The sequence below is a fragment of the Onychostoma macrolepis genome, chromosome 15 (assembly GCF_012432095.1).
Source record: "Onychostoma macrolepis isolate SWU-2019 chromosome 15, ASM1243209v1, whole genome shotgun sequence".
NCBI lineage: Eukaryota > Metazoa > Chordata > Actinopteri > Cypriniformes > Cyprinidae > Onychostoma > Onychostoma macrolepis.
The window spans coordinates 21,705,149-21,731,182 of record NC_081169.1 but is presented as its reverse complement, the minus strand read 5'-3'; the positions used below and the strand labels follow the sequence as shown (position 1 = coordinate 21,731,182).

General features: G+C 37.5%; 1 protein-coding gene across 2 annotated transcripts; it reads left to right on the top strand.

Moving 5' to 3' along the window:
* The first annotated feature begins 182 nt into the window (after nt 1-182).
* Nucleotides 183-26,034, top strand: c4 (complement component 4). 2 transcript variants are annotated; one of them, XM_058799584.1, is made up of 42 exons: nt 183-260; nt 887-905; nt 992-1,184; nt 1,263-1,443; nt 1,561-1,631; nt 1,716-1,801; nt 2,012-2,094; nt 2,191-2,278; nt 2,365-2,470; nt 2,605-2,731; nt 2,947-3,062; nt 5,764-5,937; nt 7,903-8,100; nt 8,327-8,521; nt 8,651-8,794; nt 8,946-9,075; nt 9,152-9,229; nt 9,313-9,513; nt 11,607-11,724; nt 11,827-11,897; nt 12,021-12,160; nt 12,393-12,596; nt 12,738-12,789; nt 12,880-12,963; nt 13,051-13,254; nt 18,667-18,742; nt 18,975-19,131; nt 19,215-19,319; nt 19,406-19,574; nt 19,743-19,930; nt 21,600-21,755; nt 22,014-22,073; nt 22,160-22,250; nt 22,508-22,682; nt 22,812-22,899; nt 23,276-23,350; nt 23,543-23,645; nt 23,736-23,825; nt 23,911-24,003; nt 24,092-24,175; nt 25,037-25,184; nt 25,275-26,034. In XM_058799584.1, exons 3-42 carry the CDS (start codon nt 1,080-1,082, stop codon nt 25,414-25,416), a joined length of 4,956 nt encoding a protein of 1,651 aa, XP_058655567.1. In that variant the 5' UTR covers nt 183-260; nt 887-905; nt 992-1,079; the 3' UTR covers nt 25,417-26,034. The 2 variants fall into 2 exon arrangements, with proteins under 2 accessions (XP_058655567.1, XP_058655566.1); XM_058799583.1 differs by lacking the exon at nt 183-260 and having other exon boundaries at nt 726-905.

The window sequence follows — 26,034 nt, the reverse complement described above, 5'->3', positions numbered from 1 at the left end:
ACATGGCATAAAATATTACATAAAAGTGCTTTATTAACCCTTTCAGTGGTGAGTTTAAAATATTCTAGCGGTCCCCCCAGAGTGAGTTTTTTTTTTTTTTAAGGCGACCGTTATTTTAGAACTTTTGCCTTTACTGTTTCCATGGCGACGCGTCCTGCTTGTCACGTAACACACCGCGGCCACAATAACACTGTATGACAGATGAGCACTGTCAGTCTGATTTACAGCACGTGAATTTATCAATTTCTCCCGAAATACATGTAAGTAAGTGGCGGGTGAACTGGGTGAAGAATAGAGTGAACTTTATAGATACACTATGTGTATCTGATATGAATAAAACACATCGGCAAATTAAATTTGAATGGATTGTTATTGTTACTTCCATAGACATCTGTGTGTATTTTACAAGCTCTAAATGTATTGTTTTACTAGTACTTATGTGTATTTAAATGTCTGAATTTATGTGGTTAAAAACACTGCATAGTTGTAATATGACAATCGCAGTGCACTTCACCGAACGTTCTAAATCCCATATGTGGGACGTAAGTTACCGCTCAAAAGGTTAGTTAGATTGTTGTTTTCTTTTCTTGTTGCCTTTGCTCCAGACAGCTGCTCTCCCTGCTGTGTTTTGTTATGAACAAGATTTCTTGTAAATCACATGACCATGCTGTTTTTGCCAAGATTTCCTTTTTTCCCCCCATCCTCTACCTTTTTTTTCTTTCCCAGTGTCAAAGCCCAATTTTGTGAAGGTGGGAAATAGCCCTTGTACACTGAGTTAGTATGTAGGTGATGTTAGTAGCTGTCCTAATGGAATGATCACATATGAACAAGTTTTACAGCAAGATGATCTGCCCTTTGTTTTTTGCCTTTTTTGTTTTTCTTACAGTGGAGGCACAGAGACCCACGTAAGTACTAGAATTGACTAAATTTTTTAAATGTTTCTTGCATCTTGTTCTATCCTCTCCCTGTGTGTGCTGTCATTCATGTGTAGATTCCTAATTGTTGCTCCAAATATAATTCATGTGGGAGTGGAAGAGACTGTGAGTGTGCAGCTTCATGGAGCAACTAAAGCAACCAGTATGCAGCTATACTTTCAAGACCAGATCTCTGAAACAATTGTGTCCGAAACGAAAAATATAATCCTCAATAACAACAATAACTACCAGGCTGTAGTAAAACTTAAGGTATGTCTGTACAGTACACTTCATATTTAGTAAAAGTTTTAAAGAGTGTTTCTCAACTTCTCAACTCATGTACCACAGGTTGATCGTAGCTTGTATGGAAGTAGAAAAGTGGAAGAGTATGTTCAACTTGCAGCCACAAGCAGTGATGTCTTTATGGGCCAAGACAAAAATGCAAAAAAAGCCAGCATTTTTTTGTCAACAAAAAGAGGCTACATCTTCATCCAAACAGACAAGCCAATTTATAATCCAGGAGAAACTGGTATGATGATTTATTTTCTTATTTATTATTAATATATTTTTTTCTTTTACTTTTGTTAAATCTTACTAGTATTAAAATTGCCACTCTTGTTTAGTTTCTCTTTATTCTGTTTCCCAGTCAAATACAGAATCTTCACCCTAGACAACTACATGGTTCCCATAAAGGATGAAATCCATGTTCAAATAATTGTAAGTTGTTTCTGTCAATGATGAAATGCAAATAGTACTGACAATTGCCTGGAATGAGCAGGCTTTTTTTTCTTCTTTTTACAGAACTGCAAAGGCTTTATTGTTTACAATCATATTTTGATTTCTGACCAAATTTTGGAAAAAACTATCACAATACCAGAAGTAGAGGAGTAAGTTAACTGCATGAACAATAAATAAACACTAAAAAGCTAACACTAAACACTAAAGTGTTTATGTATTTGTGAGTGATTAAAGCTTTGGTTGTTAATATTACATATACATATGCAGTATATACATATCATATATTCTTATACAATGGGCAACATTACAATATGTGGACAGCTATGTCGTTATTCTGCGTAATTGTATTAATCCTTCAGGGCAGGCAACTGGAAAATCATTGCGTCATATCATAAGTACCCTGAATCTACCACATCATTGGAGTTTGAGGTCAAGGAATATGGTAGGTGTTATGAAACTCCAGGTGCATCTGTTCTAATCATTCATATTTTTTCACTTGTTACTTTAACCCTTAGAAATGGCATTTCATTCTTTATAGTTTTGCCCACATTTGAGGTTACCATTGAGGCTTCACAGCCTTACCATATTTTGAAAAGCGAGTCCTTTCCATTCAACATCTCTGCTAGGTACGTACACTAATGTCACATGCTGATTGGGTTTGGTGTTGACTTCAGATTTTGCCATGTTACTCATCAGCTTTTGGTGTTCTCAGATATACTTATGGGAAGGGGGTCAGCGGCATAGCATATATTCGATTTGGATTGATTGATGAAAAGGGTAATAAGATATATCTTCCAGGCACTGAAAGGCAGATAGCAGTAAGTAAATAATTTTGCATCAGAAAAAAAGCTTAAATTATATTAAACATGTCTTTCTGATAATTAAAGAAATAATATGTGCTTGTCATTATCTGATTTGATCTATTTGATAGCTGTATTCTGCTGTTATGTAGGTAGAGGATGGTACTGCAAAAACAGAGGTACTCACTGAAGACTTAAAGACAGCATCAGAAAATAACACTCATGGCCATATAGAGGGATATTATCTTTATATCGCAGTCTCGGTTTTGGAAAAAGCAAGTGAGTCATAAACAAAAAGCAGCCTAATGATTAGATCAGGAAATGCATGCAATCCAGAAATATTCTAGTTACAAGTGCCAAATTATATTGATGAAATAATGTTTATTCACTTATTTTATTCAATTAAAGCTACTTTTTATCCCTAGATTGAAATGAAAATATGTTTAATGATTAAAAATTATATCATAATGAATATTCATCCTTATTTTATGCAGGTGGCAATCTGGAGGAAGCTGAGAGTACTTCTGTGAAGATTGTGACATCCCCATATCTTGTTGATCTGTCAAAAACCAAGACATATTTCACCCCAGGTGGCATGTTTTCCGTGGTGGTATGTGGCCTAAAGCATTTCCGAATTTAAAGAGGTCATATGATGCAATTTCATAGTTTCCTTTCTCTTTGGAGTGTTACAAGCTGTTCGTGCATAGATAAGATCCGTAAAGTTGCAAAGATTAAAGTCTCAAACCCAAAGAGATATTCTTTCTAAAAGTTAAGACTCAACCACGCCTTTCTAAAATGCCTCATTCAAACACGCCCCCACAAATCTACGTCACTGTGTTGGAAGATTTGAATAACACAGCCCAAATGTTTACGCAAAGAAAGAAGGCGTAACTTTTATTCTCGCTGTAGTATTGGGCGAATTCCAAACAGCGTTTTTCACTTTTGAAGGTCGCTTCGGGAAGGGGACACCATTTCAAGGGACGTTCCAACATGCCATGGTCACTTCACGGAAGTAATTTCCGTGTGTGATCATGTGATCTTCAGTTATGAGGTCGTGCAATGCATTTTAAAGCAAAGTTGGGGTTGATTTCAACTTCACATACAAATGTAAGTAGAGTAGGCTAATTAAATTTGTCTTTAATTTAATGTAATACAAAATATTTTTATTTATAAAATATTTCATCTTACTATAAGATGGTAGTGAAAGAAATTTAAGCAAGTTTAGCTTGATAAAGTTTAATAGTAATAAGACACAATTAGATAATATTTGAATAAAATAATAATAATAATAATAAATATTTATTTGCAACAACTGAAAGAGTGCCGAATTCTGCATGCACGCGGAACTTTGGACGGTCATTCCCTTCTCCAAGGGAGTTCCAAATGCCTATACGAGACGGTTATGCCCCTACACCCTTCAAAGAACACACTTCAAGGGCTCTGCCCTTTTAAGGGAGTAGGGCATAGGGATGCTCACTTCCGTTTGAAATTCGCCCATTGCTGATGCTACCACCACATCGTGGAGACGCTGTGTGTTTCCAAATATGGTAAGGGGCGTAACATTTCCGTCACACGCTTGAGGTATTCAGCCAATCACAACACACTGGATAGCTGGCCAATCAAAGCACACTGCACTTTTCAGAACGATGAGCTTTGTAAAAATCGATGCGTTTCAGAAAGGCGGGGCAGAGAGGAGCAACAATAATCTACAGTATGTGGAAAATAATTTGTTTTTTTAACCTTAAACCACGTAAACACATTGCATTACACCAAATACACAAAATAATGTTATTTTTAGCATCATCACATGACCCCTTTAAATGTATTCTTGAGTTTCTATGACTTAAAATATATGTATGTTAATGCCACACCTGCACATTGTCAGTCTTCTGTTGTGTGTTGTGTGTTTCCCGCCCTCATCTTTCTATATTTGGTCATGTTCCTGTCCTTGTTCAGTGTGATTATTAGTTTATTTAGTTCAGGTGTGTGTGTAATTATCCAGTGTATATTAGTTCCTGCCCGTTCACTTCCTTTTGGTCTGGTCTAGTCCTTACTCCCGGGGTTCCTGTGTGTCTGCCTTGTATTGCCTTGTTTGGATTAAAGACTTTAAGTTTATCCACGTCTCCTCGCTTCTCTCGTGTGTGTGCACCGTGACAGAAGACCAGACCTATACGAAAGTAAGCGGCACTCCTTTTTCACCGTTTTGTTTTCCGTTTTTGAAAGTTTTTTTTTTTTTTGTTCCTGTTTGTGTTTCCCCCGCGGCATGGAAGTCGCCGCTCATCTTCCCGCTCTAGCCCGCAGCTGATGCGTGGCCGGCGGACTCGCGGTGATCCCACCGAACTCTCATGCATGTCAAGTTCACCGGCCACACATCAGTCAAGTTCACCGGGCGCTTCGAAGTCAGCCCGCCGGCCACGGCTCACTCAAGCCTGCCGGTCCATCATTTGTCAAATCTGTTGGCCGATCATCTGTCCAGCCCACCGGCTGTGACTAACCCAAGCCTGCCGGCCTCTCATTAGTCAAGTTCGTGGGCTGCCGCTCGCTCATATCTTCTGGCTGTGGCTACATCAAGCCCGCCGGCCGCTCCGAGTTCAAGTCCGCCGGCTGTGGCTCCCCCAAGCCCGTTCCGTAGTGACGGCCAGGAGTGCCGTTCCAAGTGTCCTGACCAGAGTCCAGTGCAGGCTCCAGCCCCAGACCAGAGTCATTTTAAAGTCGTGTTGTGTCCACAGGAGCAGTTTTAATCCAGTCTTGTCTTGTCATGTCCATGGAGACCTCCTGAGCTCCCTGCACCGCCATGACCTCCTGAGATCCCAGATCCGCCATGGCGCCCCGAACTGTCTGTTCCGCTCTGGAGGTCCCCGTCCTGTCATCCTGTCCGTGTCTGTCCTGAGGGGCTTCCAGAGCGCCCACCCCCCCCTCCCCGGTGGTACTGTTACGGCGCGGGACGCGCCTTCCGGGAGGGGGGAGTCATGTCAGCCCTCTGTTGTGTGTAGTGTGTTTCCCGCCCTCATCTTTCTATATTTGGTCATGTTCCTGTCTTTGTTCAGTGTGATTATTAGTTTATTTAGTTCAGATGTGTGTAATTATCCAGTGTATATTAGTTCCTGCCCGTTCAGTTCCTTTATGGTCTGGTCTACTCGTTACTCCCGGTGTTCCTGTGTGTCTGCCCTGCCCTGCCTTGTATTGCCTTGTTTGGATTTAAAGACTGTTTGTTTGAGTTTATCCAAGTCTCCTCGCTTCCCTCGTGTGTGTGCACCGTGACACACATTCACACAAAAAAGGTTTTGTAATTTCTTTTCTATTTATTGCAGGCCACTGCAGCTTATCCAGATGGCAACAGAGTCCCAAACTTGAAATTTACAGCCACTGTTACAATAGACGGACCACCAGAGCAGATTCTGAAAAATGAAGGCTGGGGAAATCACATGGGAGATGTAGCCATGTCCTTTCAGATCCCACCACAGGCTAAAAATTTAGCTGTAACGGTAAGATTTCACATGATAATAATTTTGTTATATCCTTATTTTCATCCCAAAGTCCAAATTAAAGAAATACTTCACCCAAAATTTTACATTTTCCTGAGGCCATCCAAGATGTAGATGAGTTTATTCATTGGAAGAGGTTTGAAAAAGTCATTCAGCTTTTTGGACTCTCATTCTGACGGCACCCATTGGTGTGCAAGTGATGTAATGCTAAAAATCTGTTCCAATGAAGAGAAAAATTAATCTACATCTTGTAGATTTTTAACAAATTTTCAATTTTGGGTGAACTATTCCTTTAAGGGACCAAAATATACAATTACGTTGTTTTGAAATAGCTGTCAACAACAATATCAACCTTTCATGTGTTCTTATGGCTTTGCTATTGACCAATCAGCATCCAGGACTGAAACTATCAATTTAATAACTATTATTGGTAACACTTTAGTATGGGGACCAATTCTCACTATTAACTAGTTGCACAGAGACAGCACTCATTAAGATATAAATAAATGTATTAATAATTAATAAATGATTTTCATTTTAATTCTGATTCTGGCAAAATGTCAGTGCTGGTACTACTAGATTTTAGTGCTGCGTTTGACACTGTCGGTCATAACATACTTCTAGAGAGACTAGAAAACTGGGTTGGGCTTTCTGGGATGGTACTCAAATGGTTCAGATCATACTTAGAAGGGAGAGGTTATTATGTGAGTATAGGAGAGCATAAGTCTAAGTGGACGTCTATGACGTGCGGAGTCCCACAGGGCTCAATTCTTGCAACGCTCCTGTTTAGCCTGTATATGCTCCCACTAAGTCAAATAATTTCTTCAGTTAAACAAGGAGAAAACTAAAGTCATTGCATTTGGAAACAAAGATGAAGTTCTCAAGGTGAATGCATACCTTGACTCTAGGGGTCAAACAACTAAAAATCAAGTCAATAATCTTGGTGTGAATCTGGAGACAGACCTTAGTTTCAGTAGTCATGTCAAAACAGTAACTGAATCAGCATACTATCATCTCAAAAACATTGCAAGAATTAGATGTTTTGTTTCCAGTCAAGACGGAGAAACTTGTTCATGCCTTTATCACCAGCAGGGTGGATTATTGTAATGGTCTCCTCACCGGCCTTCCAAAGAAGACCATGAGACAGCTGCAGCTCATCCAGAACGCTGCTGCCAGAATTCTGACAAGAATCTGAAAATCTGAGCATATCACACCAGTCCTCAGGTCCTTACACTGGCTTCCAGTTACATTTAGGATTTATTTTAAAGTACTTTTACTTGTTTATAAATAATTTAATGGCCTAGGACCTAAATACATTGCAGATATGCTCACTGAATATAAACCTAACAGACCACTCAGATCATTAGGATCGAGTCAGTTAGAAATACCAAGGGTTCACACAAAACAAGGGGAGTCCGCTTTTAGCTATTTTGCTGCCTGCAGTTGGAATTAGCTTCCAGAAGAGATCAGATGTGCTAAAACATTAGCCACATTTAAATGCAGTCTGTTTAGCTGTGCATTTATTGAATGAGCACTGTGCTACATCCGAACTGACTGCACTGTATTTTATGTATAATCATTTTCTGTTTTTAACTATTTTTAAATTCATTTTAAATCAATTTCTAAATCATTTTAAAAGTTTTTATGATTATTTTACTTCCTTTCATGTAAAGCACTTTGAATTACCATTGTGTATGAAATGTGCTATATAAATAAACTTGCCTTGCCTTATTAGCGTGCCAATTATTAACAAATTGGCTGTTTATTAGTACTTATAAAGCACATATTCTGCATGACCATATTTTACATTCCTAATCCTACCCAATACCTAAACACTAAGAACTACCTTACTAACTATTAATAAGTAGCAAATTAGGAATTTACTGGGGCAAAAGTCATAGTTAATGGTTTGTTAATAGCAAGAATATGACCTTAAAATAAAGCATGACCCTATTATTTTTGCAGGTATTTGCTGAGGGGAGAGACCAGGAGGTCATTCGTAGTGATAAAAAGATGACGGTCATTGCAACAAGACCTGAGGAACACAGCTATCTTAGTTTGGAAGTGGAACATCAGTTCCTACAGCCTGGAGAGGCCTTAAAAGTCACATTACGGGACATTACACCTCAGGGTGCAGCAAAACCCACTTTTATTTACTTTATGGTAAGAATGATCAGAGGTGTGTTTCCCAAAAGCAACTATGGTCACAAGTTCCATCATTACCAATAGAGTTCAGTGGAACTTACCACCATAGTTAGCTAACGATGCTTTTGGGAAATGTACCACAGCTCTGATGTTTTTTGGGGGTTTTTTGGCAGGTTTTTACCAGAGAGCAATACTGTGCTTTATCATCAATCTAATGTCTTCAAAATAATTATTTCCACAATAGGTTTGGAGTAAGGGGCAAATTGTGCAGGTGGGAAGTGTGCCGAGAACTGAAATCACAACAGTCAATGTAAATGTCAACGTGGAGATGGTGCCTTCTTTTCGCCTGGTCGCCTACTATTTTACGGGCTCTTCACCAAAAGAAAAAATAGTGGCTGACTCTGTGTGGGTCGATGTGAAAGATGTCTGCAAAGGCAAGGTATAACTGATGAGTGAATCTTTCAGAATCTAAATTTGGTGAAGTGATATTACTTGTATATTTGTATATTTCTAATTATATATTAGAATGTATTTTCACTCAAATGTAAAATAAAAAATTTTTGTGCAGGTAGAAATTGATCCACTGCCTGAGATAAAACCTGCAACTAAGCTTGAAGTGGTGATCAGAACAGATCCGAAGAGTAAGGTGGCTCTTGCCGCAGTGGACTCTGCGGTTTATATTCTGAACAAAAACAAGCTAAGGCTTCAAAAGGTAACACATTTGTGATTATGTACAATGGTGAACCCCACAAAATCTAATTTTGTGGATATCTTGTACACTATGCTAGTGTACTTCTAAAAGTGTTCCATGTCTCTTTTCAGTATTGTTGCTTATGATGGAGATCATTTGTTTTTACTCACAGATGTTTGAGTATATGAATTCATATGACCTGGCCTGCTCGATCGGAGGAGGAGAGGATTCCAGTGCTGTTCTGCAGAGAGCTGGGCTAACTTTCATGTGTAACTGTGATACGAAAACCCCTTTACCCCAAGGTAAATAAATATTCAAGAACCATGCAAAAGCATAAAAGTGTGATCCATACAGTTTTTTTTTTTTATTTCTTCTCAGAACATAAGTGTTACAACTTGAAACCTAAACCTCGCATCAGAAGAGTAGCAGACTATGTTAAAAAATACAATGAAGTCGGTAAGATGCGAAACAACATTTTAACTCTCATTCCTTGCATAATTTTCTTTTTAATCACATGTCAAATAATGATATCACCATAGTCAACAGATTCAAGAACCATGACAGGAAATGTTGTTTTGATGGTGTAAAGCCTAACAAAATGCATACGTCCTGTGATGAGCGTCTCAAAAGAGTAAAAGAATCGGAAAGCTGTCGGAAGGCTTTTAAACAGTGCTGCGAAGCTGCAAATGAGAGGAGGAAGAGGGAGAAGTTGCAGAACAGAAAAACCAGCCTTGGAAGAGGTACCATTTGTCTTGCATAACTTCTCGGAAGGGGGTTCTTAGATTAAAGCCACATTGATTGCACAATTCTACATTGCTTTCAAGCAAGTTATCTAAATCAAACCAGACATAAAATGTGAGAGAGCAATGAAGCCAGTTTAGTATATTTTAATAATAATAATATATTCAAATCCATACATTTTGTCTATATTAATACTAAATTGGCCTCACTGCTTACTCACAACCAATCAATTTTAATATAAAAAAAATACGAAAAATGTGACTGAGCAGTGAAGTCATTTTAGTGTACAACCCTAATTCCGGAAATGTTGGGACATTTTTTAAATTTGAATAAAATGAAAACTAAAAGACTTTCAAATCCCATGAGCCAATATTTTATTCACAATAGAACATAGAGAACATAACAAATGTTTAAACGGAGAGATTTTACACTTATCCACTAAATGAGCTCATTTCAAATTTGATGCCTTCTACAGGTCTCAAAAAAGTTGGCACGGGGGCAACAAAGGGCTGAAAAAGCAAGACTTTTTGAAAAGACTCAGCTGAGAGAACATCTAGCAACTAATTACTGTAAGTTAATTGACATCAGGTCTGTAACATGATTAGCTATAAAAGGGATGTCTTGGAGAGGCAGAGTCTTTCAGAAGTAAAGATGGGCAGAGGCTCTCCAATATGTGAAAGAGTGCATAAAAAGATTGTGGAATACTTTAAAAACAACGTTCCTCAACGTTAGATTGCAAAGGCTTTGCAAATCTCACCATCTACAGTGCATAACATCATCAAAAGATTCAGAGAAACTGGAGAAATCTCTTTGCGTAAGGGACATGGCCGAAGACCTTTGTTGGATGCCCATGGTCTTCAGGCCTCAGACGACACTGCATCACTCATCGGCATGATTCTGTCATTGACATTACTAAATGGGCCCAGGAATACTTCCAGAAACCACTGTCAGTAAATGCAATCCGCCGTTCCATCTGCAGCCAACTAAAGCTCTATCATGCAAAAAGGAAGCCATATATGAGCATGGTCCAGAAGCGCCGTCGTGTCCTGTGGGCCAAGGCTCATTTAAAATGGACTGTTTCAAAGTGGAAAAGTGTTTTATGGTCAGACGAGTCCAAATTTGACATTCTTTTTGGCAATCCCGGATGCCGTGTCCTCCGGGCTAAAGAGGAGGGAGATCTTCCAGCGTGTTATCAGCGTACAGTTCAAAAGCCAGCATCTCTGATGGTATGGGAGTGCATAAGTGCATACGGTATGGGCAGCTTGTATGTTTTGGAAGGCACTATGAATGCTGAAAGGTATATAAAGGTTTTAAAGCAACGTATGCTCCCCTCCAGATGGCTGTCTATTTCAGGGAAGGCCTTGTGTATTTCAGAAGGACAATGCAAAACCACATACTGCAGCTATTACAACAGCATTGCTTTGTGGTAGAAGAGTCCGGGTGATGAATTGGCCTGCCTGCAGTCCAGATCTTTCACCTATAGAGAACATTTGGCGCATCATTAAACGAAAAGAGATGACCACAAACTCTTCAGCAGCTGGAACCCTATATCAGGCAAGAATGGGACCAAATTCCAACTCCAAAACTCAAGAAACTCATAACCTCGATGCTCAGACGTCTTCAAACTGTTTTGAAAAGAAGAGGAGATGCTACACCATGGTAAACATGGCCCCGTCCCAACTATTTTCAGACCTGTAGCAGGCATCAAATTTGAAATGAGCTCATGTTGTGCATAAAATTGTAAAATTTCTCAGTTTAAACATTTGTTATCTATGTTCTATTGTGAATAAAATATTGGCTCATGTGATTTTGAAATTCTTTTAGCTTTCATTTTATTCAAATTTAATAAACATCCCAACATTTCTGGAATTCTTGTTGTTGTTGTTAATATGTTTGTTATTATCACTCATTTATAAAATCATTTTAAATCATAAAATGTAAAATTTTAAATAACAATAATTATTTTATTATTATTATTACTAATAAAAATTGTTTGTTTTGTTTAGGGCAAGGAGTGTAAACTGTGCTTGCCAAAGTTGCTACTTTCAAAAGCTGAACTCTCTAACTACTCTCTGTCTGTTTCTCACTGTAGTCACTGACGACACACTGGACGAAATTGTGATTAACGAGGACGCTATCTACACCCGTAAATATTTCCCACAGTCATGGATGTGGACCGTTATTCAAACAGATAGCACTGGCATTATCAGGTCACCTGAATCCCTTGTTTTTCTGTTCTAATGAACATAATAAATCAGCTCTAATGCTATTTTTTTTTATGTCAATACGTTATGTTTTTTGTAAACTTTTAGGCATGATGTAGTTGCTCCTGATTCCATAACCACATGGGAAGTCCAGGCTGTGGGCATTTCTCCCACAAAAGGTTGACAGTAACTTAAAATCTTGACGACAAAACTTTTCTTGAAAACAAAAGGGTTTTTTGGCTTTATATCATTTTGTGTGCTGTTTAGATGCTGATCATTTTTTTTTTTTTCTCTCTCTCCAGGATTCTGCATTGCTGAACCGAAGCCCCTGAGGGTCTTCAAGGATTTCTTTTTGTCTGTAAACCTTCCTTACTCTGTGAAGAGAAATGAGCAGCTTCAGGTTAAAGCTGTTGTGTACAATTACAAGGAAGAGAGTTTAAAGGTAAATTTAATGAAGCTTTATTTACATGTCACATTTTATTATTGGTACAGCTCACTTGGAACCTCTAGGTACTAGGTATGCAGTGGAAAACCCCCCAGAAGTGAGCTGTACCAAGCCGTACCATGCAGTGGAAAAGCCCCATAGCACACGTGCCTGAAAAATATTAGACAAATGAGTAGAGTCTGGCAAAGTGTGACAAACAGGATTGAAATGCCGTATCGTGTCTCTGTAGGTAAAAGTGAAGATGGAGAAGAAGGAAGGTTTGTGCACTGCAGGCGGGAGTGAGGTGAAGGAGGAGGTCATGGTTCCTGGTAACTCGGCAGTAGCTGTGTATTTCACCGTGGTGCCCCTTGTTATCGGAAGTATCCCCATCATAGTTCTGGCTGAAGCCTCAAACACTGTTAATGATGGAGTAGAAAAGCTGCTCCGTGTGGAGGTAAAGTGTGTCAAGATGGCATACACAGATTTTACTGCGCTTCAGTTCCACATACCTGAGAAACTGAAGGAAGTGTTCTTATTTGCCTTAATTAATTCAATATGACACTGAAAAACACTCTTTCGAATCCTTTGTGTTTAGGGGGAAGGGGAAATTGCCACTATTGACAGAATGTACAGCATTGATCCGAAATGTAAGAATCCAATAAGCTTATATAATCAGTAGATCTGTTCTTAGGCTTTTCATCACTGTGATAACATTTTTTGTCTTCTCATGTGCACAGTGAGGAAATTAGAGATTGATATTCCAGTCCCTGCTGATGAGATTCCTGGTGGGATGGACTCAGAAATCTCTTTGAGTTTAAAAGGTGAGGTGGGATATAGATAGATATATTTCCTCTACCATACGCATTCATTAAGTTCATGAGAGAGATAATGACCCTGTTATTTTGCAGGTGGGGTGATGAGTGAGTCGGTTGAGAACTGTCTAAACCTGGAGGGTATCAATAAACTCATTCAGCTGCCCACTGGCTGTGCGGAGCAAACTATGGTGAAGATGTCTCCCGCTATTTATGCCATGAGGTACCTGGATGCCACCAAACAATGGATATCACTGAACGCTGAACGCAGAGATGAGGCCCAGTCAATGATCCAAACCGGTGCGTATGCACACCTGTAGATGACACAACATTAAATGTTCTAACAGTTTATAAACTATAAGGGTGAGGAGGTATTCTCTAAGAGAGTGAAAAATTTATTTAACAGTGATAACAACACTAGATTAAAAGCTTCACAAAACTGTACTTTTTAAGAGTAATCTATTTAAAAGTTTGGGGTCAGTAAGACTTTTTTTGTTTTTGAAAGTAGTCTCTTATTCTCAGCAAGGCTGTATTTATTTGATCCAAAACACAGTAGGTCAAGTCATCTTTATTTATATAGCGCTTTTGACAATACAGATGTCAAAGCAGCTTTACAGTACTAAATAGGAAAATAGTGTGTAGCTTTACACAATAACTGTTGCATTTACTGTTGCAAAAGGACAAAAGTAAAAAAGGACAACACTGAATTTTCAGTTAAAGTCAGTTTATCATTGATTCAGTGACGTCATCGTCCAGCTCTGTTCAGTTCAAATAGTATCTGTGCAATCAAGTTGACGATATCGCTGGAAATGAAGTGTCCCCAACTAAGCAAGCCAAAGGCGACAGCGGCAAGGAACCAAAACTCCCATCTGTGACAGAAATGGGGCGGGGGGGAAACCTTGGGAGAAACCAGGCTCAGTCGGGGGAGCAGTTCTCCTCTGGCCAGACGAAACTTACAGTTTAATTCCAAGCTGCAGCAAAGTCAGATTGAGCAGAGGACTAGTCTGGTTCCAGTGGTCTTGTCCCAATGGCCGTGGTCTCTGCTGACATTCAGGGCTGTAGGGGTCATCTCTAGGTGCTGCTCCACCTTCTGGACTGGATACGGACTGGATCTCGGTGGCTACGGTGACTATGGAATAAGGGTCAAAACAGACTAATATTAGCATAGATACCATTCTTCTTACGATGTAGCGAGTACATCGGGTGTTATGGAAAGTGTTCCCGGTTCTGGTTGACCTAATTAATGCAGCCTATCAATCGTTTAGTGGATTTGAATAATATAAATGTGTTAGTGTTTTATGTGTAAGCCAGGCTAAAGAGATGGGTCTTTAATCTAGATTTAAACTGATTTTAAACCGACTGTGTTTGCCTCCCGAACAATGTTAGGTAGATTGTTCCAGATTTTGGGAGCTAAATAGGAAAAGGATCTGCTGTCGCAGTTGATTTTAATATTCTAGGTATTATCAAATGGCCAGACTTTTGAGAATGCAGCAGACATGAAGGACTATAATGCTATAAGAGCTCACTCAAGTACTGAGGAGCTAGACCTTTAGGGCTTTATAAGTAATTAGCAGGATTTGTTTGGCGATTTGTGTGTTTTTTCCCATCCTATGGACATTCTGTTGGGCGAATAACACCTACAGCCGGCAATATCTCTTTAGAATAGGAGTTTGTTATGAGCAGAGTGTTACAGCTGAGTTTCTCCGATCACATAAGATCCAGGTGGACATGCACGTGGAATCCACAGAGAGCTGGGGCTCCTCACTATGTCTACCTAGTGAGGAGCCCCAGCTCTCTGTGGATTCCACGTGCATGTCCGGGAAACTCATGAATATTCATGATGCTCCGCCCACTGAAACTGAAAATCTCAGAAACTGAAAATCTCGTAACACCTGCTGAGGGTATGAAGTTATGTGAAACAATATGAGAGGCCGTTCAAGACATTATTCAAGCTTTACTCGTGCACACACCATCAAACTCTCTCTCATACACTACTATACCGTCTCTCACACACTACCAAACTCACTCACACACACTATCAAACTCTCTCATGCTCACACTACCAAACTCACTCACATGCACTATCAAACTCTCTCATGCGCACACTACCAAACTCACTCACACACACTATCAAACTCTCTCATGCTCACACTACCAAACTCACTCACACACACTATCAAACTCTCTCATGCTCACACTACCAAACTCACTCACATGCACTATCAAACTCTCTCATGCGCACACTACCAAACTCACTCACACACACTATCAAACTCTCTCATGCGCACACTACCAAACTCACTCACATGCACTATCAAACTCTCTCGCGTGCACACTACCAAACTCACTCACACACACTATCAAACTCTCTCATGCGCACACTACCAAACTCACTCACATGCACTATCAAACTCTCTCGCGTGCACACTACCAAACTCACTCACACACACTATCAAACTCTCTCATGCGCACACTACCAAACTCACTCACATGCACTATCAAACTCTCTCGCGTGCACACTACCAAACTCACTCACACGCACTATCAAACTCTATACTCTTGACAGCGTGACAGCGATGCCATAGGAACGTGGCAATTATCTCTTAGCTGCCTGTTTCATACTGTTTGCTTCAGGTCTGCAGCCTCCCCCTTCTCCTCATTCATACACCTACTGTCAAACTGTCACATGATACTGTTTGTGAATGAGGTAGTGACGTTTATGCGGTTTCTGATTGGCTGAACGCCAAAATTAAATGAGATCAATCTAGTTCAAGTACAGTAAGCCGATCGTAACTTTGATTTCTTCACTTATGTAATATTTACAAATATCGTTTTGACAATGTTTTGTCATTTTCGTTTTGGTTGTGGCGATAACAGGAAGCGACCATTTATCAAGTCCTATATCTTTGCATCAGAATGTCGTATAGACTTGGCAGTTGGTTCTTTTGACTCATGCTAACAAATAGGACTCCCAAACATGCTACACATGCTAGCAGTGAATAGCTACATGCTAATAGTGATTAGCTAAGTGCTAATTCAAACTAAGAACTCTATAAAACTCCATAGTGACGATCTGTGACAACTAGTAACTGCCTAGCAACACCCTTGCAACTACCCCAAGTACCATAGCAACTGCATAGCAACCTCACAATTTACCTTAGCAACCACCCTGAATACCCTAGCAACCGCATAGCAACACCCTAGCAACCACCCCAAGTACCCTAGCAACCACATAGTAACATCCTGGCAAGCACCCTGGGTACCCTAGAAACCACCTTGAGTACCCTAGCAACCGCATAGCAACACCTTAGCAACCAACCTGATTACCCTAGCAACCGCATAGCAATAACTTAGCAACCACCCTGGGTACCCCAGCAACCACACCGAGTGCCCTAGCAACCGCCTAGCAGTGCCGTGGAAAACACTCATGCCGACCAAGCAACCGAGTGCTGAGTTTTGCCACGGCAAGCACCACTCAAATTTTCTTCAGGAAATGTACATTCAAAATCACGCTGTCAACGCGTTATAAAGTTTGATAGTGCATGTGAATGAGTTTGGTAGTGTGCGCGTGAGAGAGTTTGATAGTGCGTGTGAGTGAGTTTGGTAGTGTGTGAGAGACGGTATAGTAGTGTATGAGAGAGAGTTTGATGGTGTGTGTGAAAGCTTTGATAGTGTGTGAGAGATGGTATAGTAGTGTATGAGAGAGAGTTTGATGGTGTGTGTGAAAGCTTTGATAGTGTGTGAGAGACGGTATAGTAGTGTATGAGAGAGAGTTTGATGGTGTGTGCGCGAGTAAAGTTTGAATAATGTCTTGAACGGCCTCTCATAAAGAACAAACAAAGCAACCTCGGCGTCCGATTCCAGGCCTTCCCGCTCCTTGAGTTCTCCCAACCGCTGGAAGGCTGCTCCGATATTTATGCGGGTCCTACCTCTTGCCTGATCGTAATGTCTTTTTAATGTGTTGTTCCTCTGTTTTCTTTTTTTTTCATCCCCCATCTCTCTTTATCTATAGTTGATCTGCTAATATCCATCCTGTGCACTCACTCCCTGTCGTCACGGCCCTGATGACTGGCTGCAAGTGTTCTTTGGGTCTCGGTCTGACACGGTTTTCAAAACCGTTTTTCAAATATTGCTTAATGTACCTTTAATTTGAAAATAATTTTTTACAGATGTTACTGATTTTGATCATTTTGAATTTGATCAATTTACATCTGAATCCTAACTCAAGCTACTACTACTGCTACTACTATCAAATGTGCATTTCTAAGAGACCAAAAAAAATGTATATTATTATTAATATTATCAGGCAGCACAAACCTTTTTTTCTTAATTTGAAACAATATCCCTCATTAGAACATGCAGAAACTAAACTATTAAGATATTTATTTTATTAAGACAAAATGACTGGAAAAGTGTAAAGAATTCAGAAACATGAAGTCTTTGTCATGTTCTGACCATAAAGAGTAGTTTAAAACCACAATTAGCTGTCTTGGTTTCTACAGCTTTCACTTACAAAATACATCGGCAATGACCTACAGCCAATGAGAGAGCAGGATACAGGGCAGCGGGAAGTTAGGGGAGGACTTTTTTTATTTTATACAAAGCGATTAACGTTAGCCATTTACAAACAACGTGCTTTGCATTAGAATATACAGAACAGGTAGGCTACATGAAGATGACGAAGGGGCTATAGATTTTTCCTGTGAATAATATTCTTCTATAAAAGACAAGAGATTTATTGCATTTTTCTTTTTCATAACTTTGAGGGCTTTTATAGGCTATAAGAAATAAACTCATAAAATGCACAACACGTTGGTTTCACTTTCAAGTAAGCTACTTATATTTGTATATAAAAATTTCCCAGCAGAAGTATGTTTGTTAGCAAGTCATCTTTGTTAATTGTGTGTTCGGAGAGGATTTATAGACCATAATATCAGTGTGATCTTGTGTTATTACCTTATCACTTCTCGTGTGCGTTTGGCTGTAGTTTGCAGACCAGACAGAGTTGTCGGCAATTCTCCCTATTGTAAAGTTATGCAGAGTGTAACCCCCTGTCGCCGATCCATCGTGCAATGTGAACACAGCAGCGACTGAATGCTACCCCAGATATTCGTGCAGTGTGAAAACAACGGTGATCCGATGACTTTGAAAATCGTGCAGTGTGAACTCGGCATTTAGTTTAAATAGCCGCTGCCTTTAAAACAACTTTAAATTGTAATTTATTCCTAATTTTCAGGAGCCTTTACTCCAGTCTTAAGTCTTACATGATCCTTCAGAAATGATTCTAAAATGCTGATTTAGTGCTCAAGAAACAAATTTATTATTATTATCATCAATCTTGACAGTTGTTATTGTTGTGCTGCTTAATATATTTTTCAACAGTTGTTGAAACTGATAGTTTTTTTTTTTTTTTTTCAGGATCATTTGATGAATAGAAAGATTAAATGAACAGAATTTGTTTGGAATATAATTATTTTGACATTATAAATGTATTTGCTGTAACTTTTGATAAAATGAATGCATCTTTGCGGAATACAAGTAGTAATTTATTTTAAAAAAATCTTACTGACCCTAAAATTTTTAACAATATTGTATGCATCATATAGTCGCATATAAATATGACAGGCAAGAGTTGTTCAAAATATACGCGACAAATGCATGTTGAAAATCACATATACCACATACATCTTTTTTCATCTTCTCATGTACCAGGTTACAACACAGTCCTCACATACAAGAAAAGTGATGGTTCTTACGGAGCGTTTCTAAAGACTCCCAGCAGTATATGGTATGTTTTTGGCTGTATAGTTGGTATAACTGGTAATACATGGCACTTGCAATGCCAAGGCCTTGACAAAAGTGTCTGCCAAATGGTTAAAATTTATTGAAATAATTGTTATATTAACTATAAGAAATCCACACATAATTGAAGACTGTTGTTGTTGTTGTTTTTACATGACATGTATTTGTGCAAAAGTGTTTTTTTTTTTTTTTTCAATATCTATCCAATCTTTCAATAGGCTTACAGCATTTATTGCCAAGGAGCTGACAGAGTCTCGGGACATTATCAGTGTGAAAGATTCTTATATTCAGGAGTCCATGTCTTATCTAATTTCCAAACAGAAGAGCAATGGTGCATGGGATGATCCGAATCGACTGTATGACAGAGGAATGAAGGTATAGCCAAAGGGGTGCATTGCTTTTATTTGTCAATGATGATTGCTAACAATGATTAAACAAAAAATAATATTTGTCCTCAGGGTGGAGTTGGACAGGCGAAAGATGATGTTCCCCTAACTGCCTTCATCCTTATTTCAATGAACCATGCTTTGAAAGTGTATGACCTGGGAAGTGACACAGAACTGGTAACATTAACTCTAGCTACAAAATATGTCATCTATTCATTAACTACTGAATAAGCAAACTTGTACAAACTTCCATTTATTTCCAGAGAGTAGCAATAGGTGAAGCAAAGTCCTACCTTGAGGGACAGTTGGATGTTTTGAAAAGTCCCTACTCGCTTGCAATCACAGCTTATGCCTTGTCACTGCAAGACCAGCAAAGTGCAGAAGCCCAACAAGCACACCGAAAGCTAAAAAGCATTGCTAATTGTGGCAGTGGTCAGTAATGAAGATATTACCTGCATTTTTACATCTCAAATTCTTTCTGTTAGGCCCTAAACTACTTAATATAAGCAAAAGATATATGATAAAAATGTGGGCACAATTTATTAGCTCAGCATCATATATTTCAATTCTCACATCACCTTTTCTCTTCTTTCTATGAAGAAAAGTGTTTCTGGAATGCCAAGGGTGGCAGAGGTAATTTGGCAGGTAAAGCTGACGCTGAATCTGTGGAGACCACAGCATATGCTTTGCTCAGCGCACTGTCTTTGCAGGACAAGGCCACCGCTAAACAAGCTGCAAACTGGCTGACAGAGCAGCGCAAATATGGTGGTGGATTCCAGTCCACACAGGTGGGTTGTGGTATTTCAACCATGAAATGATTAGATGTGATTTAAATGTGTTCATATTTTTAATTGACCCTTTGCAAAGACCCGCCTCACTCTCACAATCTCACACAGTGAAAAATACATTACGGAGCAAAGAGCAAACTGACAACGCGCCAACAGACAAGACAGAGCATGTTACATTAGGTATGAAACAAAATCTCAGCTTTCAAATTATACCCGTGTCGTGACCGATCACTGTAGCGCCTCAATTCAAGCACCAAGTTAACCGATTATTTCTTCATCTTTACTTGTTATAACATGAAACAAATATGAATGAGCATCAGAAGGTATCTTGTTTTAACCGTGGAGAGACGCCAATACATATACTTTTTCAAATTCAAGTCTACTGACACTCTGCTCTCCTGTCTGGTTTGTTTGCTGGACAAAAATGGCAGATTCTGCGTAATGATTGGTCAGATCACCTGTCAATCACCTGTCAATTTGTCGATTATTGAAGTTTTGAGGTCAGGTTTTTTTTTTTAATTGGTACTTTAATTAGTATTTGTCAAGGACACGTTAAATTAAATACATTTATAATGTTACAAAGGATTTCTGTTTGCAAATAAATGTTGTTCTTTTGAACTTTTTATTCAAAGAATAATTTTTATTCAGCTTTGTTTGCATCACGGGAGTAAATGACATTTTTAAAATATATGAATAATAGAAAACAGTTCTTTTCAATCGTAATAAGATTTAACACTATTACTGTTTTTATTATATTTTTGTTTAAGTAAATGCAGCCTTGGGGATTTTATTTTTAATTTTTTTATCATATACTCCAAACTTTTGAACAGTAGTGTAGCCTACCTTTTATTCTGATATGAGGAGTTTCACAAATTTGAAAAAAAAAAAATGTCTGGTGGCAACAGGCCCTACACACAATTACATGCGTTATATTATGAGCATTTGAATAAAATGTTCTGTACTAATATGTTAAAAACCCATAAAACATTACCCCGACCTGTGAAAACCCATCTAAAGTCACTGTTTTCTACATAAAATCATACCTCATATCATAAGGTAAAGAACGTTCTGTAAAAGTGTAACATTGATATCTAATGCCATGTCAGAATTGAAATCATAGTGAAATTAATGGATAAAATCAAACTTTGATGCTTGTTATCTCATAATTAGATTTTGTGACTTTGGCCTGGATTTCACAGACAGGGTCAATAAAAACTGTGTGTACTCAAATGTGAAAGACAGCTGTGTTTATTTTTAGAGTGGTCATAGTTGTTTAATGAATTGATTTTGCTATTTCCTGTTTATCTATGTGAAGCTGATTTCACAATCTGTATTGCATAAAACTCTATAGAAATGACAGCGACTTGAATTGAAGTCTAACAGTCTAACCTCACACTGCTGTAAAAGTACATTTAATACCATAGTAAATTAAAACTGGGGCTAGTGTTGCAAATTTTCTTATAATTAAAAAAAAAAAAAAAAAAAAAAAAAATTATCTGATAACAAGACACAAAGTAAAAATAATAGTTTGAAGGCCAGGCCATTTTGGCAAATGAGCATTTTTAAACGTGCGCCCCATTTCTACAATCTTTTGTCTTGGTTGGTTTTTCAGCTTGCATTAATTTAATTAATCCACTTTTTTTTTTTTTTTTTTTTCTTTTAATTATAGGACACAGTTGTGGCCCTTGAGGCTCTGACGAAATACAGCATGCAGAACAATGATGTAGAAGACTTGAATCTGAGGGTGGAAATGTGCCTTGCAAATGGCAAAAAACAAGATTTACATTTGACCAAATATAATGCACTCACTGCAACAGCTGTTAAGGTAATAAAAATGACTTAGAAACAGTTCTAGTATATTCCTATATGCAAAGTTGATAAATTTGCATGTAGTACATTAACAACCTGGAAACAGTACTGCCCAAATTTTTGTCCAATCAAATTCTCTCCTAAATTATTAAGCCCCTCCTACTAATTTCACCTTCAAGTTACTATAAAGTTTTAAAAAATGTGATGTTATGGCATACTTTATCACATATTTAATAAGTAGAAGACTCTTCACTATGTGTACTTGCTCTCACAGGTCAGAAATGTTGGTAAAGTTTCCCTAAATGTTCAGGGAACTGGACGTGGAACGTTAGCAGTAAGACATTTTTTCCAAGTTTAATTCAATGTTGATCTATTATGTTTCAGTTTATAGTATTATGAATGCCATTTTGCTCATCACAGCTTGTGCAGACATACAGAACTATGAAGAAGGATGAATCACACTGTGATCGGTTTCACCTTAGTGTTACAGTGAAAGGAGAGCTGGAATACAGTAAGTAAAATATCATGGAAGAGGTCACTCTAAACCAGAAATTAAATATAAATTAAGTGCACTGCAATGTATACATTTCATATAAAAAGCATGTACCTATTGTGCTGCAAGACAGGATATTGAAGATTAAAAAGTTAATGAGAGTTCTAATATTTGAGCGTGGGTGATCTCAGGTGGTGAGGAGGAGGAGCAAACGTTATCTAATAATATTTTACCTTAGATATAATCAAACTAAAAGTCAATATTCTCTTCTCTAGAAATACACGATAAAGAAGAATTGTTTGAGGACTATTACAATTATGACGCCGATGAAGATCAAAAAGATGAGCCCATGAGCAGCATCGAATGGTTTGATCTTCGTAGCCGCAGAAAAAGACAAATCTCAGAGGTGCAAAAGAAAGAGAGTTCAGTCATATACACAGTGTGTGTGGGGTGAGCACAGAAAACAGTCTCTTTATGCATGTAAATTATTGATTTGTTATATAAATATTCAGCAGAATTATGATTACTTATTTGGTCTCTCTGAAATCAGCTATTTGTTTATTTTCTGTCTTCACACAGCATGAAAAAGAAGAATACTGTTGGCATGGTCATAGTGGACATCTCACTTCTAAGCGGACTGATACCAAACACCAAGGATTTGGAACATGTGCATATGTTTTTTTTGTTTTTTTTTTAACAATTCCTAAAAAAAAAAAAAATCTAACTCTGTCTTTCTCTCTGTACTCCATGATATTTCCAGAACTTCTTTTTATTATTTGATTATATTGTAAATAGTATGTTATTTTAGGAATAAGCATTGAGCATCAAAATAACAAATAAAAATCAAACATAAAATAATAATAAAATAAGACATCATAAAATAAATAAATGCAAAATATAAAATCAATAAAAAAAATTAGACTTAAAGAATCCATCTTAAATTTCCATCTAATACCATCACCAAATGTAATGTGTGTTTTGTTATAGATAATACATATATTACAAATTAATTAACATTTGAATGTTTTTTTTTTTCTTCACAGAATGTAAAGGGCTCAGAGAGGTACATGGATCACTATGAAGTCCACCATAATAAAGTCTTTCTTTATTTTGTAAAGGTAACAGAAGAGTTTCTATTCCAGTATTCCATGAATCTGATATATCTTCTTGGTATATGTCTTGCTTCGTTTTCAGTTTTTCTTTACTGCTGAGTTTAAACATAAATGCTATAATGTGGTTAAACTGGCTCATCAGTATTTATGCAGCAGATCGAGCTTAAATACATAAATGATTTGATTTTATGTCAATAGATCACTGAAAGCGAGGAGTGTCTTCAGTTTGGTGCTGAGCAGGTTGTTCCCATGGGCCTCGTCCAACCTGCTTCTGCTGTCATCTATGACTATTACAGCCCAGGTCATCAAACTCTATGAACCAATCGCTTTGCTGACAACACTTCTGAGTGCTGAACACTGACTAATGCTATTTATTCAATGTTTTACACAGAAAAGAGATGTGAAATATTCTATACAGCCCCTCACAAAAGCTCCATGATTTCCAAACTGTGTAGCGGGGATGTGTGTACATGTGCCGAAGGTGGGAAAAACACTAGTCTACTGTAATATATGTTTTGCTTAAGTGGAAACAAGGTATCTATTTTATATTTCACACTTATTTTCAGGTGGTTGTCCAAAGCTGAAAGTCACCTTTAGCAAGGATATGAAACCGGACACCCGGAGTAGCTATGCATGTTACAGTCCTGTTGTTGACTATGGTGAGAAACTAAAAGCAAATCATGTACAAATATGTTGATAAGTCTCAGTATGCTTACATGTATTTAAAATGTGTTCTGTTTTCTATAGGCTATGTGATCAAAATTCTCAACTCAAGCACTGATGACGTTTTTATGTACTATACCACATTAGTCACTGATGTTCTTCAGATTGGTAAGTTGACTGCTATTTTGAAAACTTAATTTTGATGGTTGAATTACGCCATCCAGCGGTTTAAAAACTTACTGTATAATAATATAAACAATAAAATAAGTAATTTGATCATAGCGTGAAATTATTTTGGACTAATTTCATGTCTCTCCCGTCAAGATTTACTACGTCCTCGTGTTCATACTGAAAATGACCTCAGTGGACTTTAGTATTAATATTACTGTAATAATAATACTATTGTAATGGACTTCTTTTTCTTAGTGGAATTTTTAAGATAACAGGTAAACTTGATCATAAAATTAGTTAAACTTAAACCAGTATTTTTCATCAACGTATATTCTTAAATATATTTCAAAATATACAAATATAAAATGTTTAAATATATATTTCTGTAAATATTTTAGTAGACTATTTTTTTTTTTTGCAATTTTATTATATTTTTTAAAAATATTATTACAAGCATTTAAAAATGTATTTTGCTCTTCATAAAAAAAAATACTAGATAGATAGATAGTGTATTTTCTTGCCCCGAAATACATTTTGAAATATATATTTGTATATGAAGGTTGAAACTAAATAAATGTTATATTTTTAAAACATATTTTGGCCAGGAAATATGGGATGTGGTGAGTATTTGCATAAAGTACAGTCAGCTAGCCATTACTTAAAAAAAAAAAAAAACCTATAATTGCTGACTGTACGTTATCCATTTTGGATAAAAGTGTCTAATAAATTAATAAATGTAAATGTTATGGATTCTGTAAAGTACATAATACATTACCTAATGCACTAATGCTGTTAAAATAGAAACTTATTGTAAATTGTTACTGCATAAATAATATATGAACAATTTTCCTGTTTAAGGGGTGCTGGATTCTGGTGTCCAGAAAGATGCCACACGTCAGATGATACTGCGCTTATCTTGTCACGAAATGGAGCTGAAAAATGAAGCTCACTATCTGATCATGGGGCAGGATGACACAATATCAGTGCTCAATAATGACGGACAACAGTAAGCCTTGAAATCGTTTATTGAAAAGACAAGGGAATGCAAATTGCTGTTTTTGATTTGTAATACATTCTTCTTCTGTTGTTTCTGAAGTTTCAGATATGTACTGAACAATGACATGTGGATCGAGAAGATACCAGAAGAAAAGAAATGCAAGGCAACCATAAGTCGCTCTGCCTGCCATCTTCTTAATGAATTTATAAAGCAACACCCCATTAAACGCTGTGACATTTAGAAGACAAGATGGAAAATAACCACTTCCAACATCGTTATTTGGCTCGGTAAATCATGTGCTTTTATTTCTAGTGCATACTGACATATAAAGAGACTGTTACAGTTGTTTGGTACATTGGAAACTAGAGTCTGAAGCATTTTAATTCAGTTTTTCATGTGTATTGGCAATACAGTAGATTCAAGTTACCCAAGTTACATAGTCAAATGGGAAGAATTCTATTACAAAAATCTCTGATATGACGACCTTTAAATTTAGTGTCACAACCTTCATTTTTAGGGGTACTTTTAGAGATGCTACATCAAGAGTGCATTATTGCAGTTTAAATACTGTGTTTCAAATGCTTCACATATCCCGTTGTTCTTATACACTGTACAGTTTTATTACAGAATACTGTATTTAGTGGCTTAAACAACACTGGCTTTCGCTCGCACATGTTTGTAAAACCAGAATCATGACTCTATATAAAGTACAAATGCTCTCCTGATTCAGAACTCATTGCTTTTGTGGGCCAGAATGAACAAACTTTCATTTCTAATGCAGTATTTTTTATTTTTCATTCGTTTGATTACATTCATAGAAAACAAGGAATAAAACAAAATAAAAATAATTTAAAAAACA

What these genes read in the sequence shown, in the direction of transcription:
- c4 (XM_058799583.1), top strand. Translation starts at nt 823, where the DNA reads ATGAACAAGTTTTACAGCAAGATGATCTGCCCTTTGTTTTTTGCCTTT. An exon ending in CCAGTCAATGATCCAAACCG is followed by an intron (nt 13,255 to 18,666) that starts GTGCGTATGCAC and finishes CTCATGTACCAG; the next exon opens with GTTACAACACAGTCCTCACA. An exon ending in GTGGATTCCAGTCCACACAG is followed by an intron (nt 19,931 to 21,599) that starts GTGGGTTGTGGT and finishes TTTTAATTATAG; the next exon opens with GACACAGTTGTGGCCCTTGA.